Source organism: Ictalurus furcatus, chromosome 8, assembly GCF_023375685.1.
Source record: "Ictalurus furcatus strain D&B chromosome 8, Billie_1.0, whole genome shotgun sequence".
Lineage (NCBI taxonomy): Eukaryota > Metazoa > Chordata > Actinopteri > Siluriformes > Ictaluridae > Ictalurus > Ictalurus furcatus.
The window spans coordinates 18,207,355-18,227,735 of NC_071262.1; the positions used below are offsets into that span (position 1 = coordinate 18,207,355).

General features: G+C 37.8%; 2 protein-coding genes across 4 annotated transcripts in view; both read right to left on the bottom strand.

The window, feature by feature from the left end:
* Positions 1–10,854, bottom strand: part of immp2l (inner mitochondrial membrane peptidase subunit 2) — a 127,836-nt gene extending 116,982 nt beyond the window's left edge. For all 3 annotated transcript variants that reach the window (XM_053631221.1, XM_053631222.1, XM_053631223.1), the window contains exon 1: positions 10,820–10,854. The gene's annotated coding sequence lies outside the window, so the exon portion shown is untranslated. The remainder of the gene's footprint in view (positions 1–10,819) is intronic.
* A 4,941-nt stretch (positions 10,855–15,795) lies between these two features.
* The window catches only part of dock4 (dedicator of cytokinesis 4), an 88,363-nt gene continuing 83,777 nt past the window's right edge, over positions 15,796–20,381 (bottom strand). Inside the window, exons 47-52 of the mRNA XM_053631224.1 lie at positions 19,676–19,796; positions 18,479–18,560; positions 18,023–18,147; positions 17,873–17,942; positions 16,732–16,793; positions 15,796–16,237 (exon numbers count right to left, since the gene is read on the bottom strand). Of these exons, the coding sequence (XP_053487199.1) occupies positions 15,836–16,237; positions 16,732–16,793; positions 17,873–17,942; positions 18,023–18,147; positions 18,479–18,560; positions 19,676–19,796 (862 nt within the window). The 3' untranslated portion in view covers positions 15,796–15,835. The remainder of the gene's footprint in view (positions 16,238–16,731; positions 16,794–17,872; positions 17,943–18,022; positions 18,148–18,478; positions 18,561–19,675; positions 19,797–20,381) is intronic.

Consider the following 20,381-nt stretch of genomic DNA (forward strand, 5'->3'; position numbering starts at 1 on the left):
GCTGCATTTTTTTTTGCCTTACTTTGTCTTACTAAATTCAAGACAGAGAAAAAAAAAAGAGGCTGATGAGAGAAACATTCAGAGCTGCTACAAAGTAAGTGATAACAGAAACAATATTGTCTCACAGATGTTCCAAAATATTAAATGCAACTATAGATGGATAAGAACTATTACACATCATTGATTACGAATCGTAATTGTTGGCAAATCACCATGGCATAAGCGTTGTCACTGTTGTTCTGTTATAGAAAAACAATCAACTTTGTGTGATTTTTTTTCCCCTAGAACACCATATCCTGTAATGTTTTATTCCTAATTTAAACATTTAATTTTAGTAAATGGTAAGACAGGTCTATATATGAATATTAGTCATGTGATATATTGTGATATTCTTATTATTTGTATACTCTTTGTATATCTATAGTTGTGTACGTATTTGTAGATTGTTATCCCATTCATCTACACTGTATCCATGCAATTACATTTATATCTGACCATTGACCATAATTTGTGGTTGAATTCATGATCCTCATTATCAGTATCATCAATTATATTAATAATAAAAACAGAATAACTCTAGCCTACTGAATGCTGTCTTCCTTTCTGCTCTGTATCTCCATTCCTGCATAAATTAGGTCTTTTGTATAAACAGTATGTAAATAAGGGACTGCTGGGCGGGCTAAGGTTTCCACACAGCTCAAGTTTTTACATTAGTGAGGCACAAATCACTGCTCATTTCAATGTTATATGACAATTTCGTCAATAATGTTGCAGCTGAACAGCTTGTACGTTGTTTTTGAATGAATATGAGCTACTTGCGCTATATTGACTTACTTATTTTATTTCATGTGATCATTTTTTATTAAAAATCATGATCCATTCACAGAACATTTTGCTCATCTTTACACTTTAATGTGCTTAAATTCAACATTGTGACAATATCATAAACCGTGATAAAAGTTTATTAATATGATATAAACGTGTCATATAGAGAGATGAATCACTAGTAAGTAAGAGAAAATTTAAAGTAGCCTTATGGTTTTATTGTTTGAATCCTAATTGTAGTACTAATTATTTCTGAAAGTGAACTGAACTGCAGCCTTTCTTGTATTACAGCACACCGCTTTTGCCTAATTATGAATTCCTTTGCTTAAACAGAGGACATAGTAATTATGAAAACCCCAAATAGACCTTTAAGATTCATTAAAAAAAAATATTTTGCAAGCTGGACAGTGTGATGGCTGTGTAACTTACTGTGGTGTAGAAGAGACTTGCAAATTACAACTGTCCTTTGTTCTGCCAGCTCAAATAAACTTATTAAATGCTAAGTGAGGAACAACAAATGCCTATTTACTTCATTTTAATGAGAGTACTGGTACAGTGGAGGCTTTTTGGAAAAGGTCATTTCGTGTCAAATCACTGTGGCTCAACACCATGTCATGTGGATCATCTGAATATACAGAAGGCACTATTGGATATTAAAGATAATACTGTATATAGACTGTAGCAGTTGAGTAGCAGTGGAGCAGTTTGTTACTATGTAACTGAATGTCAGTTAAAGAAGATGGCATTGTTGTAATTTTATATCTTTATCATTTTGAGTGTCATATTTTCTGATAAGTGAACAGAGGCAAGACCAATTAGACAGGGTTTACAGAGAAATATGTGGAACTACTTGTGTCTTATTGGCTGACAGCTCTCAATTCTGCCAAACGCTAGCTCACACAGACAGTTAGTGTGAGGGGAAAAATGGATATATGGCAATTTTAATTTTTTTTTACCAGTATGAGCTGGTAAAAAGAACTATCAGTAAGAACTATCGTACTTTACATGACACTGTAGCAGCTAAACCCACAGAATGACAGCTTAGTTGTGCCTCCCCTTGGCTAGCAACACCAAACTAGCCTAGTCTCGTGTTAGACAGCCAAAATGTTTTATATTTTATCGGTCTGGTAATCCTGCAAACAGTGATAACACCCGAGGCAGGTTTTGTGATAAATCTTTTTTTAAGCAATTACACCTCGCATGCAAGAAAAAAAATGGATTTAAACAGTCTATTTAGAAGTACGCCCTGCTGAAAAAATAAGAATTGAAACCCTCATTGAATTTGCGATGGTTTTAATGGTTATAATGGGAATTGTATTGGTTTTAATGCAAACTGTAATGGTCTCTGTAGGTCTATACTTGTAATTTGTTGCCTTCTATCGGTGGCATGTTATGTCTAGTGGATACTATTAAGAACCAATAAAGGTAATGGTTTTAATTGTTAGCTGATGGATTGTAATGGTACTGTATTTGTTATGGAAACCATTAGAATTTCTTTGATGGTTTCTGTTGGGGGCTTTTTTTCCAACAAGGCATTTTAAAAAGTTTTTTGATGGAGAAGAATCTGGGCTCAGCCTCGGATGATAAACAGTCCAGCTAACGCCCCTGGTATATAGTTACATTTAATTTTGTAGAACGTCCATGAAACAAGCTAGATCCTGTTATCACTTATATAAACCGCTATAAACGGCTTTATCCTCACTAGACTCTGTTTTTCTGTCTTGAACCCCCCCCACCCCCCCCAAAAGAAAAAACCCTCAGCGTCTCATGTAACAGAGAAACCAGAAAATGCATAGTCCTCTGTCCTGAAGACTTTGCTGTGGAGGAAAACATACTGACACTGGAGACTCCTTCCATAAATGTTAAACAAACATCTCCTTACAGAAAAAGTCAGCATAACAATGATTATACAGTTTCCTTTGTTAATTAATTATCAAAATAAATTTAGGTTTAGATTACATGTATAATGATTATACAGCCTAATGACTGTATATATGAGTGGACAAGATACCCCCATTTACTTCCACTGTGCAATTTTGAGGACTTTTTTGATCGAAAAGGGTATCGCCATACTTTGAAAATCAAAGAGTCTGCCCAGTAGATGGTCGGACAGTGGGTCCGCATTTCCCCCGCACACACTGGTGACTTGTTCATATGAGGAGCGTGCGGGCAAGATGGTGCATCGGCTAACTCAAAGTGGCAAGTACTAATTAATTATTATTAATTAATGTGTCAAATGGTCAATTGTAGTTGTATAATTTTCACAAGTATATTGATTTTACTGTTGTCAGGAAAAGATTTTAGTGCTTTAAGTCATGACTTAAAGTCATTAAGCTGACACTGGCCAATGCATCATTTTAATCAAAGTATTGCAAGTATAAGTCGCTAATGTAAGGTACCAACTGAAAATATACTGATAACAGCAGTAAACATGCTAAAATCAAAACCACCTTTTTTTTTTCAAAGCGAAAAAAATAAATCACTGCTCTCCATTATTTTCATCTAGCTCTGGGCAGTAAGTTACCCACCTGAATGAGGAAGTGCTCTTTTATGCACTGCTCATTCTGAATGCGCAGTTTTTATATAAAGGAGCATTTGGCTAACTTACGAACTTCCTGTGTTTGCTAAGGTCATAGTCAATACCTTGTTATGATATTTAGCTAGTGTTAGCTGCCTTGGTTTATGCCATCACTTCATTCATCCATGTTGGTTTGCTAGTTATAATATCAGTACAACGAGCTCATGAAGACATCAGAATGCGCAATATACCGCATGGGCATAACCACGCATTCTTTTGTTTATTCCTTAACACTTGTTAAGAGTTTGTTTGTTCCTAAACTCTACCGTTTGTTAAGGAAAATCGGTGTGTGCCCCCCCTCCAATTGTACACTTGGTTGCGCCCATACTCAACGCAAGTGTGTTGATATATTTTAGCAGCTCAGTCTGTAAGAAATGGAGACAGCAGCCAAGCGTAGAAAAGTGCAGCAGAACATACTTTTTTCAGACAGTAAGTAACTAGATACCTAAATAGTAGGTAACCGTAGCTTAGTATAGAAGGCATCATACCATGGCTTGGTTTGTTCTTAAGACCGTCAATTAACTTTTGATATTTGCACACCCACGAAGTAGGCTAGGCTAATGTCAGTTCCAGTTTTTGACCATTAACGTTACACTCACTTGCAAATCCTCCCACCGAGTTCGCTGTGAACCCTCACGTTGTGACAGACTGTTATAAATGTGAGTGGAAGTGAGGAAAGTTGCACAGCATTTCGTTCCTTTACACTACATTTGGCCTAAGGACAACTACGTGATTTTACAAATATAAGGCTCAGCATAATGCTGAGATGTGCTAGCTTGGCAACGAGAGATATGAAACTAACGTCTGAGTTGTGGCCATATTGAAATTATCCATTCAGAACTAGTTATGGCAGTTTGTCTTTAGAATTAAGAAAAGAAAACTCCAGTACCCTTTACATAGCTAACGTTTCAGGTTACCACTATATATTGTTGTACACTGTGTACACTTATAACATTGCAAGCTAAACAGCATGATGACATTAACATAATAAATGACACCAGTTACACAAACAGAATATTCAGTTTATCAAATTAAAATGATCATCTAAGTCAGTCATTGCTCTTCTGGGAAAATAATGATACCTGGTCACAATGCAGGCAGCACAGCAGCAAGACATTGAGAGGGAGAGGCAGGCTGAATGCAGTGGACATGCAGATGATCAGGTGAGAAATTGTGTTATGGACAATGATGCAGTTTAGTAGAGCACATAGCTACCTAGCTTAATAGGTACCTTAGTAAAGGCACTACGGGCATCTTGTGCCTTTATTAACCATCTTGTGTATGGATTACTGTAGTTTTATGGATCTTATTTGAATCTTAAGATCAGCATACTGCAGTCCATTTAACTGCAATCATTCATTCATTGGTGATAAGATGCAGTTATTTCAACACTACATATGTTTATTTCAGGAGACTCACAGGGATGTAGGGACAGAAGTCGTGATTGCGTGTTTAAATATTAGCGTGTGTGGTTTGCCTGCACACATCTTTGCTCGCCTCTACTTGGTGTGGTAGGTTTCATGGTAGGTTATGGAGCAGAGAATACATCTGCCCACAGGACGTCCACAGCACCATACAATTTCCCCATGCTGTGGTAGCTTCTATCACTCAGAAATCACGTGAATTCACACAAATTTTCAGTATCAAACTTTGGATGTGGGGTGTTGGGGGGGGGGGCCTTGGACCCCCCCGATGACCATACCATGGTTACGCCTTTGACATACCGGGAAAAACTGCAACGAACTTCTGGATGATTAGAATAGTTTACTGCAGAACAAGACATGGCTGTAATCTCAGTGTGTAAATGCGAACATGGGAATGGGCAGGGTTAACAATAGCACTAGAGGCCCTCAAAGACATTTTGGCTTCGTGTTTAAATTCCTGTTAAGATTTTGTGTCCACGCCTATACTGTATACAGTGATTGAAGCTATACAATTGCCTGTGAATTAACTCTTACAGTACAAACAATAACAACAAGTACATTAATATAAACCTGTGATCTGAATTAAAGTCAGCATTACTCTCAGAGCTGCTTTCATTTTACATTTATGGCATTTGGCAGAGCGACTTATGTTTATCTCATTTATACAACTGAGCAGATGAGGGCTTGATCAAGTGCCCAGCAGTGGCAGCTTGGCAGAGTTGGGATTTGAACTCACAATGTTCCAATCAGTAGTCCAACATCTTAACCACTGAGCTACCACTTCCTGTCATGTTCCTTGGTAAATATTAAGACTGAATGGAGCCTCGAGAGCTGTAATGCCATTCAAACCTCTAATCTTGAAGAGGATCTGACACACTTTAAACCCTAGGACAACAAAGCAGCACAGTAAGCCCATTCAAGCACAAAAATCTGTAATGTCAGGTGCATGCTGGCAATTTAAACCCACTTTCCATTAAAATCCATTAATCAAGGTTGTTTCGAGACAAATACTGAATGAAGGTAATAATCCAATTTCTTCCAACAAAGCTCACATGCAGGCTCGTGCTAAGCCGCTTGACGGGTCTGAGGATACCAGCTTCAGAGGGGCTGCAGGAGCTGAGGGGATAATAACAACTGCCAGGATGGAGTTCTCGGAAATCTGAGAGAGTCCTGCTGGGAAAATCTGAACCGAGTAGTTCAACAGAAGGGTCGCCACCATGGCTGTGCTTTGGCTCTGGCAAACCTTGCCATGGAAAAGACAGACACTTTCTTCCCCAGTCCACAACATACCCTCCCACCCCACCCCCGCTCTTCCCACAGTTGACAGTTCTATGTCGATGACTGAAATTGTATTTCTCTTTATTTCTTTATTAAACAACTCACTGTGAAGTTTTCATCTCAGAAGCGGGAAAACCAGGTGAAGAGGAAAGAGCTAGTAATAAGCAGTGCTAAATTATCTGTGCTGATATATGGAGAACCCTACCAAGTGCCATCTGTCAAGCCGTTCTAACCGTAATCGCTTTCCAGAGCCTGGTGCGAAATATTTCTGCTTTCCTCACAGCAACACATGACAGTCATTTTTTTGCATCTCCCAGGATGCTATTTTAGTTAATCTCTCCGTAATCAGACAACCCACATTCTCACCAGGAGCCCACACGCTGAGAGGTGGACTGGACCGAGTACTGCAGACCAGCATTGTATTCAAAGCTTATAAAAACATCCACTTAGTACTGATAATTAGTGTTAGATTTCAGAGTTATTTCAGGGTGTATACACTGAGTTGCGAGTTTATTAGACAATAGTCTTGTATCTACGCTCCATCTGTTTCTACAGTTGGTAACTGTGAACTATAAAGCAATCTATATGGAAAGTTTACAAGATAAAATGGCCAATGAGCATAAATACAACGTTGGTGAATTGACAAAGGTGGACCAATCAGTAGCTCAGACGTCCAAAAAGCTGATCATTTGTTTTTATTCAAAGTTGCCCAGCAGACAAGTAGGATAATCAACTGAAAGAATAAACAAAACTACTCCTGTCGCAAAATAAATTTTTTGCATTTGACATGTAGCTATGTTTACACTCATACAACAAACCTCAGAGCCATAACTATAACTCATGCTTTTGAATCGAATCCCACAACCTGCTGCACTACATGATCTAACTGATGAAGAAGAATTAGCGTATACAAAATATAGTTGATATCCATTTTAGAATCAGGAATATGCAGGTATGTGGAAAAACATTTTTAAAGTCACGTTTTTTGGGGGGTTTTTTTACGTACAATGCACACTTTACAACTGAAGACTTGGTCAACAACTTGCTAACTTTTTGTCGTGGGCTCAACCATGATGTGCTACATTAGAAACATTGTTAGACAAGGATAACAATCAAGTCATAGTCTAAATAATTCTTTCACCTAACTAACTAGCTTAGAGGTCAACTGATTGATCGGTTTTGCAGACAATGGACACAACTGGGAAAAAGTATCGGTGTGGATTTTTGACGCTAACCCATAGTTGATAGTTAACCAATTGGCTATTGGAAAAATCCACACCGATACTTTTTCCCGGGGTTGCGTCCGTTGCGGGAGCGGCTGAGAAGGGTCCGCTGTCATTATACAGTACGAGAGCAGCCTCTAGAGGCGAAATAAAAACTATCACTTACAATTTTTGTTGTATTATTTGAAGTGTTTTTTTTTATTCTAAATGGTGCACTTATATAGTGCTTTTATCCGAAGCGCTTTACACTGTGTCTCATTCACCCATTCGCACACACAGTCACACACCAACGGTAGCAGAGCTGCCATGCAAGGCGCTAACTTGCCATCGGGAGCAACTTGGAGTTCAGTGCCTTGCCCAAGGACACTTCGGCATGTGGAATCACGTGGGCCGGGAATCGAACCGCCAACCCTACGATTAGTGGACATCCCACTCTACCACCTGAGGCACAGCCGCCCATATTCATTTTGGATGTCTCTATTTTTATTTGTTATATGGAGTGTTACTTTTTGGTTCAGTTTGGATGGATATAATTTATTTACTTAAATATTTATTAATAGTTAATATTCACATATTTATTTAATTTTAAAAAGTACAGTGCATTTTCATGGTACAGTCAGTACTGTTTACTTTTGTAATAAAGTTCAGCAATATTTTACTTTGAGTGTTATGTTTTCATTCAGTATCGATTTTCAGTTGAGTTATCGGTAGGTACCGCCCAACTTATTTATGGTATCGGTAAAATCCACTATCGGTCGACCTCTAAACTAGCTCACCTATTACACTATGTTAGCTAACATTTTTTAGCCTGGTCAGTGAGGTTTCTGGGCAACCAAACATTACTGGTCTAGCTAATAAATTGATTATTTGTCCATCCCTGACTGTATATATGCACAGAAACACTTCTTCAATTCTACAGAATTCGATTTTGTTTAAGCCACAAGGAACAGACACCAGTAAGAGCCTGACAGATTGAAACCTAATACGTCACTGTACACATCTGCAATTACAACTAATTAAATTAAATGGTGCATAGTGATATTACATACAGCAGAAACATGCTTGTTTATAATCATTCCTTCCAATTTTCTGCTCTCAACCAGTGATTATAAGCAATTTCATGAATTCCAGCTTGAGATTGAAGCATCACAGTGACATACTTTGATCTGTAATAAATTCTGCTCATTCCACATGGATTCCTCTGAAAATCATCCTTCTCACCTTAGAGACATTCTAGCAGGGGGTGCAACAAGATGCTCTGTTTAAGCACTGAAATGAACTATGCATTTATTTTCCAGACTTTATGAACCCCATGGATTAATATGCAATTACTATGTTGGATACATAATTATTTAAGTTTGCACACTGTATGAGATGATGTTGATAAATTCTTGGCCGATCTCTAGAACAGACTGTGCGATAAGATTATATGATGCAGATCCTCTAACAATAGATCTGTGATTAAAGGAAATGGCTACATTCTGCTTTACGTCATCATTCGAGCTTATGCTGAAAATGGAGTTGCATAACCATAAACATCCTTCGAAGTGAGCTTGAGGGTATTTTTCTGTCTATGTTTTGTTTACGTTTCAACACCACTACTACTGTATTTGTAGCTATCCCGTGAGTTTGACATAATCCTATGTTATCCTCCTACTGGTGGCTTTTGGAAGAGAGTTGTATGTATCAGCACTCAGATTTTTAAAGAGATTTTCATCAAAATTCTTGTCGTTGGTTGACTTTGGTTGCAATATAATTGGCACTAAATTGGCTGATTATGAACACATCACATTACGTGCCAATATCATGCAACTATGACTCTTACTTTGCACTCTCATTTTGTGCCAGGTAAGTAAAAAAAAAAAAAAACTAAACTAAAACAAAGCAAAAAATCAGAAACATTTTATTTTATTTTATTTTCACATTAAAAGAAACTGAAAACTATGCAGTTGTGTACACTTACAACTACACTAACTACTAGTATAGTTTTGAGGGGTTGTTCATATGAATTCTGTTTGCAAGATTGTGAGAAATCATAAGTGAAACTTGCGGTACAGTTGTAACACCTGTGATAATTGTACAGATTCTTGATTCAGAATGTCCCAGTCTGTTATTAAGAGTAGCAAAATGTGGCAGCACAGAGACAACAAAGATGCATGCACTAATTTCCATGCTTGTAAGGGTGAAGTGGATTTGATGCAGAGCTTATACAGATGTTACATTTGTTTTATTTCTTAAAATCAAAGAATTATGATTAAACCATGCTAACCATATGCCATACCAGAGTAATCATGGTTACTATGAATATAAGGGAAAAACAAAACAAAACACAAGTATCTATTGTAATGACTTAGTATTTTCCAAACCAATGAATGTATGCTGGTTTAATTTTGGTGTTCCTGATGAATATGTAAGTGTACAGCATTTTTGTGTGGTGTTACAACTGACCCACACTATATTACTATGTTGTAACACTGGACTCCTTTTGGTTTCTGTGAAAATGTACAGTAATTGCTGATAATACGAGGAAAGTTACACTTGATCAAAGAATTAAACGTATACATACTGTAATGTTATGTGGAAAGGCTGTCATTTGAATCAATGCTGAGTAATTTAACTCGAAGTATGCTACAGCTGCACCAGCTCTACCCTACAAACTGATTCTTTCAGATTAACACCTGCAACCTGTAGCTTTGTTTACTAATCCCAACTACTGCCAGTTAAATCAACCATATTTCCCACTTGATGAATGAACAATCGCTAATTGCATTAAATCATCTTTATATCTTAAAATATGTTGTAATTACTTAATCAGGTTCTGAACCCTGGTCCTGGAATATAAAATATCCTGTCCTGCACATTTTAGAGTTCTCCCTGCTCTGACACAGTTATTTTAATTCAATTACAAAGCTATTTAACAGGGAAAATATTCAAATGTACAGGACAGAGTGGTACCCAATAGACCACGGCTGGAACCTGTGGCATAACCACTCTTATTTTATTGCAACAAGCTGCAGGAGGATGGACCTGTGTCTAATAGGTGATGACAGCATTATTATTATTCTTCTGCATGTAAAAACAGTGCTAAGGTGCACAGACACACCACGTGAGAAATCAAAGCCTGGATTCATTCCTGCATGCATGCATGCATGCATGCATATATCGCTGTCATATGTGCACGATGTATGCGTGATCCTTTCCAAGCGCGCGGGCATAACCTCGTGTCTTTACGTGCTTCTTTAATGACACGTGCAGAAGTCCAGCGTCCCACGCTTTATATAACCTAGCTAGCTATGCTAGCGTGCCTTGCTAATATTATGCTAAGTGTCATACTCTAACTACTGTACTTCATTCGTGGACGCTTTCATAGAGCTATATTTAAAAACGGTTCAACGAGAGGGGGAAAAGATAAAGTGTGTACGGTAGGATAAATCAGCACGTGGTGGAAAGGGAAGCTCGTCCCTAACCGACTGCACGCGCTATTCACTCACCTACACTGTGATCCGCGTGCCGCTCCGGTGCCACGTCACGGCCACTCGATGTACTTGTCCGCGCGGTCCTAAAGCTCGCCAGGTTTAACCCCATATACAACGCCGTATATTAGCATTGAAGGCTAACCTCATCACATACAATATATACTGTACAGTAGGGACCAAAAATCATGTGTGAGGGAAACGAAATGAAATGATAATATTTATATGTCTTTATACTTAAATACACATTTTTAATATTACATTTACAGCATTTGGCAGACACCCTTATCCAGAGCAACTTACATAGATCTCATTTATACAACTGAGCAGTTGAGGGCCTTACTCAAGAGCCCAGCAGTGGTAGCTTGGTGCTGGGATTTGAACTCATGACCCTCTAGTCCAATGTCCAATGTCTTAACCACTGAGCTCCACTGCCCAACTAGTTCACTAGTTTCACTATATCAACTAGTTTCACCTCCAACAACATTGTACTGTAGGGTAGTTTTATTTCATGGTATGTTCATCTCTCAGTTTTGGGAGGCTGCGTTGGCCCTCATTATGCAATGTTCTGCCAGTGTTGGCAAAGCAGCACTTTCTGTAGTAACCCTGCCAATTTTGAACCAACACTCAAACAACGGTGGCAGAGAAGCATTTTTTATGACTTAATTCCATTGAATTTATAGGTGGGTGAAGTCAGTTGGTGGCCCAACATTGGGTCCAAATTTGGGCCAGTGTTGACACCTAATGGAATGGCTGATATTGGCCCAAAATTGGCAATGTGGATTTAAAAGTGGTTGAAAGTCTGACACCTGGGATTAAAGTTTGATACCTGGGAATCTTCACGAGTGAATATTATGGAAGACCCATTTGTTGAGTTGTGTATCAGGAAAAATGCTGGCCCAGGACCAAACCCCATCCTAATTAGCCAGTATAGATATTTCTGTAGTAACGTTAACTAGTTTCAACACTACAAAATGTTATAAAGAACCCATGTATCGACACAGGAATCATTAGAAAAGTAGACCAGTTTAGCCAGATTTATGCGCTAATGTTAGGTGGTTAATGTTAAATACTAGTGTCGTGAACTTGCACTAGGGTACTGATGTCACGTGCAAAAACTGTTTATTTTAAAGTCATCAATGGTTTTATTTTATTCAGGCAATTTTAAGCCATTTTGGCAAAGCCCCAGTGCAGTTATTTCCAGTCAGGCCTGACTACTATCTCCTCAAATGGGGTGAGACCCATGCTCCAGATATTTCAAACACAGATTTGAAATCACTGTGAAAGTAATTTGTGTTATTCAGTGTCAATAACACCAAAAATAAAATACATTTTAGTTACTGCATGTTTCTCTAGAACAAATGAGGCAAAGTTTGAGGACACCAAACTTATTTATGATTATTTCTATGGCAACTGTGATCATATTTCATTAAATATATGTCCAAAAGGTTTTTATTTAAATGTTCATATTAGTATTGTGTGATATAATATGGAAAAACCAACCCTGGTTTTCAGACAATAAAGTTTTTGGGTTTTTTAAAACTAATGAAACTGATTCAATATCAAGTAACAGTATAATAATGAACAAAGTTTGCTGGCCATAGATTTGTGTTACGAATGGAATTAAATATATAAATTCATCACAGTTTTAGAAAAATTTGAGCAGAATTCAAGTTTTCTCTTTAAATAAGGCGTTGTACAATTATTCAGGCATAAACTGAGTAATATTAGTTGATGAATGAGGAAAACAGTTCTGGATACTGAACTAATCTGGACCCTCCTGTACATCTTCACTTATTTTGTTATATTGCATAATTTTAAAGTTCAGCTCACAGATTTCGTTCCAGTTAATGTCATGAAATTATTAAATAACACAATTAATTATTCACACTATTACCTAATATGTGTTATAAGTGTTTTTAATAGTGGAATGTTAATATGGTTTTATTCTTTTAACCATTTGTACATCAATCAACCTTTATTCATTAATGTCTAATAGTCAACATTTACAAATAAAAATTTTCATTGCAACATTCAAAGCCTATGAACTGGTTACATTTTCATATAAACACAGTTTGTACAAAATCTGTAACACGGGCTATATGGAATACTTTCATCCCATTATATGATATAAAGTACAACTTTACAGGTTCAAAAAATTGAACAACAAAAGATAAAACCTAATCCATACAAAAGGTGAGACAAAGTGAGGGAAAAAGAGAGATAATACAAGAATACTAGTTCATTTTTCTAAAAGTGGTCACTAGGCAATCCATTAAAAATTACAAAATTGCCTAGAATGAGCAACTTTAGTAGCATAGGCATATGTGAACACAACTGCAACACTGTTTATCAAGTCATTCACACAAGCAACGTACTAATGACCACCATTTACAGAGTCATGCGTTTCCAAGCCTGAATCCACTTTAGCTGCTATTACTCGGGTTTGCTTAAGAAACCAGTGACCGATATAAGACTTAAAACTGTGCTTCTTCACAAGATCAATAAAATTGCAGTGATGTTCAAACAACAAACAAACAAACAAACAAACAAATGCCCTAGCTGTGCAGCTTCAATCAATATTATTAGTATTTAGTAGTTAGTATTAGTGTCACTGATACAATTGCTCAGTTTTAAATTCATAATTTTTTGGCACAGACTAATATTTTCTCTGTCTCAGTGTGGAAAAATGATTTTAAATATTCTTGTTAGTGCTGGAATTACTCAAATTACCCTGTATGAAATTAATCTGGATGTTTATTACTCTGTCTTCCATCAAGTATATTTAAATATAAAATTCAGACAATGTAAAGGGCATTTTTTTTTAGGAAAATCCTTTTTTTTACTTAATAGGTGCAAACATTATAGTAACAATATGCTGATAAACAGAGTCGCAGTAGTAGCAGCGACTATAAACAGATTAAACAAGCATTAAAATTTCAAAAGCTTGTGTTGGGGTCTCTTACAATATTAAATCACCATTATATTTAAACCCATGAAATGATTTAGGTTTGCAGATCGGCAGTGAACAGCTATTCGAAGTTTTGTCACTCTTGTTGCTTTTTCACTAAAGATGCTTTGCATTTGTTGTAGCATTTGTGGTGGCACACAGAAGGTAATATATTTTTACAGGAAAGGTTAATTTTCAGGCATCAGTACACATGTACAGATATTACATTTTCATATCACGGTAATTGCCTAAACTGTTATCCCAGTTTACAATATTACCACCGTTAAGCTTTTTAAAAATACATTCTCTCACACATCACCTTATACTCTGTCCAAATTAAGGAAAATTAGGAAACAGCAGTCCTCATGGGACAGAAACAGTGTCCACAATAATAATACTGATTGTTAAGTATTGCAATCTATTTTATATTTAACTGATCATCAGCACATGCCTAGTTAATTCTTGAGATTCACTTGAGAACACTTATCATAACGTCAGTAAAATCTGAAAGGGGAGGAAATGTTTTAAATGTGGTATAAATTTGTCCTGCTTAATCATTAGAATGAAAATCCATTTATGCATATGAAATAAAAAATGTAATGTAAAAAAAAATCTAAAAAAAAATTAACAATAAAAATAATATCCTGAATAATGTAAAATATTTTTACATTCTTTAAGAAAGTTTAAACGAGGACAAAAATCAAATAAAAAAAAAAAATCAGTAGTGTTCCTTTAATTCCATGTTCGCTGTGCTTTTGGCAGTCAAAAACTGGTTTAATGTTTGTGCATGACTGACTAAAATACAACTCAAGATCACTTTCCTCTTGGCTCCCCTACACTCCAAAAAATGACACTTTAAAATGCCATTTTGTTCACACAATATTTTGTTTACCAAATTCTGAGCAAACTTTCTGAAATCACTGAAAACTAGTCTGTGCTTTGAATGTCACACTCTTGAGGAAACTATACTGGTTATATTGCTTGATGCTGTACATGCCTCATGCTATCATACTCTAGGCCTCAGCACACTGCATAAAAAGCACATTGTCAAGCACAAGCATTCACGCGGCTATGTGAGCTCTAAGCTGCCCTAGCTACTCCCACCGACAGAAATGTTAATACTGTTTTGTTTCTTTGGCACAATACTTGGAGACCACACGATTTCATTACATTGCACAATAAACGGTCAGGCAGGTTCGGCAGCTACAAGGCTACGTCAGAAAGAAACACTAAGAAATATGTAGCACCTTTCAGCCATTCCAGAAAGGACAAAGCAGTTAAAACAAGATGCAGGACTAGCTGCACATCTTGGTCCGTGTATAAGGCCTAAAAACAATGCTGTCGAAGAAGCAGAATACTGTACAGATATGAGCTTTTGTACATCTATCAAAAATACCGGTATGTTTCAGACCTTTGCTCTAAAGTGGTATGTGGACCTGCCAGATCTAAAGACTGAACTGTAAACTATATGCCCTTTTAGAGTAGAATTCTAATCTCTTAACGGCTATACTTGTATATGAGTCTCACTAGCCATGAATGTATACTTATGGAAAATATGTAAGATATATAAAGCCGAGTCAATTCCAGTTCAGCTGTAATAATTGTTCCTGGAAATAACTCCATGCTGAGTATGAATTGAATCAAAAATAATAATAAAATCACAAAAAATAAACATAAAGCCCAGCTAACGCTGCACTTATGCAGGTTATCCATTAATAACGCAAAGAAGATTGGATTCATTGCTAAAGCAAGCAAGACGGTTACTGCAGTAAAAAACGAACAAACAAACAAGCGCTAATGTTTCTTTTAATTAATACAAAAAAATAAAACTGCATCTGTAATATAGTCCTTCACATGCTCCTCGTATAATCAGTTGGGTCTGTCTAGTAGGTAAAGTCAAGCCGAATGGATTTATGGTATCGTTGGGAAGAGTATTAGTTTTCAGTGACGAAACATCTTCAAGACTACACGTCAAAGTCCAGTCACTGTGACTTAGAACTTACTACTAAACATTCACAATAACCTGGATGAGCTGCACTGACAGTTCCAGGTACTACTCCTGTGCTATGGATAAATCTGCAATTCTACAGCTGCGAGACTTTCCGTGGCGTGATCCTGTGCCGCGGCTCCGAGTTGATTCTCTGCATGCGGCTTAGTTGTGGTTTGGCGGGCAGGTTGGTGCTGTCTGTGGCAGGTGGCACCGACAGGCTGTGGGGCAGCGGGGTGGCACGGCGCGGGTTGTTCCTCTCGTACACGCTGTAGGGCGGTGGTGTCTTGCTGCCGCGCCGGATGGCATTATCGGCAGGCAGGACGGCAGGCATGGACGGCTCAGGTGCTGCATCGATGCCACACGTCTCAGACACACTGCAGCGGCTGAGAGAGGAGATGCCACTGCTGTAGCTGCCCGAGCGAGCGGGCGAGTGGGATGCTAAGCTGCCCGTGGGCAAACCGTCAGTAGGAGATGGGGTGAGGGGAGGAGCTGAGGTCTGTAGGAGCAACAAGATGACCATTACTCTCTGAGTAATATGCTAGGATTATCTGAGGTATGGTTATATGTATTATGATCATTCTATAACCCAGGATAATAAGGTTTTTGATATATTACCCATATGTTACAAGCTGGAAGCTATATATTTTTTTAAATTGCTCCATCTTCTGCATATCACCAAGACAACTCAAATACTCATAATGAATACTCATAATAACCTAATGTATGCACTTTAATTAGCATGTCGTTGGTTGCAGGGATCCCTGCTTAGGTTCCTGCCCAGGATTTATTAACCCGTCCTTGCCTAGTATGCCCTGCCTAGTGTGCTTTCCATTTCCTGTCCATCTCAGACTAGTGAAAATACACCCCCCTCTTTCTTAATTATTTAGTACTTCATGATTTTGTAGTGAATTTGCCACTGGCGATATTTGTTAAATAATGTGCTTTGTTCCATTACTATCAGAGGACCAGATCTCACAGAATGATGCCTACCTTTTGAGGAGACTTTGAGGTTGGCATAGGAGACAGAGACCTTATGTTCTTGCCTTGAGCTGCTGTTCAGACAAAATACACACAGAGCAATATAACAAAATAACACCCACATCACGTCGGCTCGTAGCATATACAACATTGCACAAAGTCTTTTTTTTTGGATAATCACACACAACTGGCTGAAACTGTTGAGGAAGTTCAGAAGAGTATAAAATAAAAAGGCCTTGCGCTCCTAAAAAAAAGAAAGAAAGAAAGCAGTGCAGAGGTCACTGTCTCTCTCTCTGCTTTAACTCCACAGATAATTCACTGAAAGTTCACTCATCTTCTCTTTCTTTTTTTTTCTTGGAGTCTTCTTGAACTCGCTTCTCTTCCTCTCACAATTCTTGAAAATAAATAAATAAATAAATAAATAAATAAATAAAAACTTTAATCCTAATCTCTAGTCTTTGAAGTGTTGGTGTTCAACTTTCGTGGGCCAAACATGCATTCAAAAATAATGAGATAAAATATTTTTTACATCTAAGAACATACAATAAAGTAGTACAGAGTAATAAATGAAATCAAATCAATATGTGGCATCAACATTCTTTGTCTTCACCACTGTATCAATACTCTAAGATACACTGCTGTGTAGTTTTATAAAAATAAGAGCTTCTCTTGTTTCTGGAGGTAATTCCAGATAGCATTCATTATGTTTGTTTTTCTTTTAGCTTAAAAGTGCTCTATTACTTAATACGTTATATCCTTCTCTGTAAAATGGACTTTTCTGGAAAATCTGTGTTTGAAAACCATTCGATTTTAACGCATACATTGAAATACACACATTCATACCTAGGAGCAATTTATCAGTAGCCAATCCACCTACTGGCATGTTTTTGGGAATTGGGAGGAAACTAGAGAACCCTGAGGAAACCCACATGGACACCAGGAGAACATGGAGAGAAACTCAGTAACCAGAACTCATAATAGAACCTGGATGGAGCTGTGAGGTTGCAACGCTACCTACTGTGCCACCATGCCATACTAAAATAAACATCTAAGCAAAATTTATTAAAAAAAATTTTTTTTTATAATGCCTAAGGCTTTTGCACAATACTGTATATGTGATTTAATATGTTCTGAGCTAACGCAGGAGTCATACCAGTTTCTGCTGTTGGGAAACTGGCCTCACAACGTGGCAGACTTGCGTCTATCTGGAATGGCATCATCCTCTGCGAGCGGGATACAGAAACAAGTCATCACGCATTTCACACAGCTGCTTACCTCAGAGAGTTTTATCTACTCGGCTCACCTGTGTGGGATCCAGAGGGTTGGAGAAAACCCCACTGCATAGTCGGTCTCTGGGTGAGAGACATGCGTTCTCTTTCGAATGTTTGTGTTTGTCCAATGGCAGTGGAGATGCTGATGGAAGAGAATCTACAGGGAAAAGGCGAGTGCTGAGAGTATTTAAAAGGCAGGAGAATAAAGACCAGGTGACAAAACAGCATCCTGTTTATTCATCACGCTGCCCCATGACAACATATGATAAACATCCAAACTTGCCAACCTCAAAGAGGAATAATAGGTAGTCTGACTGAGAGGAGGGAGTAAAAATGCAGGAAAAACACACTAACTCTAGGAGCTCAAGGAGCATGCTAACTGATGATGGCATATAAAAGATTTAGCACAATAAAGTTTCACTATAGCTTGCTATACTGAAGCTTGATGAATCATGGTGTGGGATCTTTCCATGAATCCATACACTCACCTCTATTGCTTGAGGGAACTGAGTTGTTCACGTTATGAGAGCCGGAGTGGTTCGAGCTGAGGCTTGAGGTAGACGGACTTGGCTGTGGAAAGAAAAACAGGTAATGAGCAGGTCGACATGGCAACTACAACAACTTCATCAATAAGTCTCTGGAAGCTAATTCTAGTTTTCATAACTATTTTATAAAATCTAGTCGATTCAACAGAACATTATGGGTATGCTATTAGATTATGGACCAGTGTTTCAATTATATTGAACCTTCCAGAAGGTGTGGTTTGCTAAATAAAAGAAAACCACAATGTGATGACTACAGTAACTAAGCAGCTCATTTATGTCACACTAGATATCCTCTTCCACTGAGAACTGGTCCTTAGTCCATCTGAATGTGGACACACAATGTTTCAGGGAGTTTATAGGGCATGGAAATTCTTCAAAGCATTAAAGTCAAATTCACAAATTGGTGCATATTCTGGCTGGAACCAGGAGAGTACCAGGGGAACACACTGGGCATAACCTCCACTGATTTTATAAATCAATAGGAATTTATAAGATGTTAAAAGCGAATTGGTTGATCACGGCTATAGCCTGAAAGCCTTTCCAATAAACACCAACTCAGATCTGAATGGTCAAATATCATTTTCATTATAGTTGTAAGGAACACTTTTGAGGTGTATACATTATGATGCAATAGTATGTGTAAGCCACTGTTTCTTAATGATAATTGCTTCTTTCTTAATTATCACTGGTGAGAAAAAAAATCACACTTAGGAAATGTGAGTAGTAGGTGTTATGGTTTATGTCATATCCATCTATCCATTTTCTGTACCGCTTATCCTACACAGGATCACAGGGAGCCTGAAACCTATCCCACGGGACTCAGGGCATGAGAACAACCCTGGACAGGGGGGCCACCCCATCACATCGCACACTATGGACACTATGGAAAATGCCAATCAGCCTACAAAATATGTCTTTGGACTGGGGGAGGAAACCGGCGTACCCAGAGGAAACCACCCGAAGCACAGAGGGAACATGCAAACTCGACGCACACAGGGCAGAGGCGGGATCCGAACCCCCAACCCTGGTGGTGAGAGGAAAATGTGCTTTTAGCGTCTCCAGTTACTTGCTGACTAATGAGGGTAAATTAATGGGCAAGATTTTTATCCCTGAATACTACCGAAATCCTGCAACACATACCTGCATGTTGAAAACTTCATCCGAGCTCTCCGACTGGCCTGTGATGTTGCTCACGTCGTTGGAGGCCTGTGATGACAGTGAGGATGACGAGTAGCGATTGACAGCTGGGTAACTGAGGGGGCTGAAACAGGAGAAACACATGAGAGCCAACGCTAAAGGACAGGACTTTACATTCTCAGAAAAAGCGTATTAAAAGGGTATTAAACTGTACCATTCCTTGGTGCTGGAGTGGTACTCTTAAAGGTGCATATTTTGCACCTTTAGCATTTCTCTTTTTCCTAGAAACGTGCATGTCGTCTACCTTTAAAGCTTTACTCTAAAATCTCATTATGGTCCATTTATGTACATACACATTTCCAGGTAAAAAAAAAACATATTAAAGCAACAAAAGATGTACAGTACCATTCAGGCCACCACCCCAGCAACAACGTAAAGGCACAGTTTTCAGAGAGGGTAGCATCTTTATGACCTTTCTGTTAAAAGTTGAGCCTCAAACTTTATGAGCTTGAATGAATTTTATAATGTACAGGATAAATCATGACTAACCCGCTATGCATGAATTATTACATTTACATAAAAAAAGTTTTTTGAATGGATTTTTAATTACTTGAATTAGTTCAAGTAATAAAATAATAATAATTTTCTAAAAATTCGAAAAACGTTTTTTAGGGGGGTTAGTTCGTATATTGTTGCCATATAGCAACAG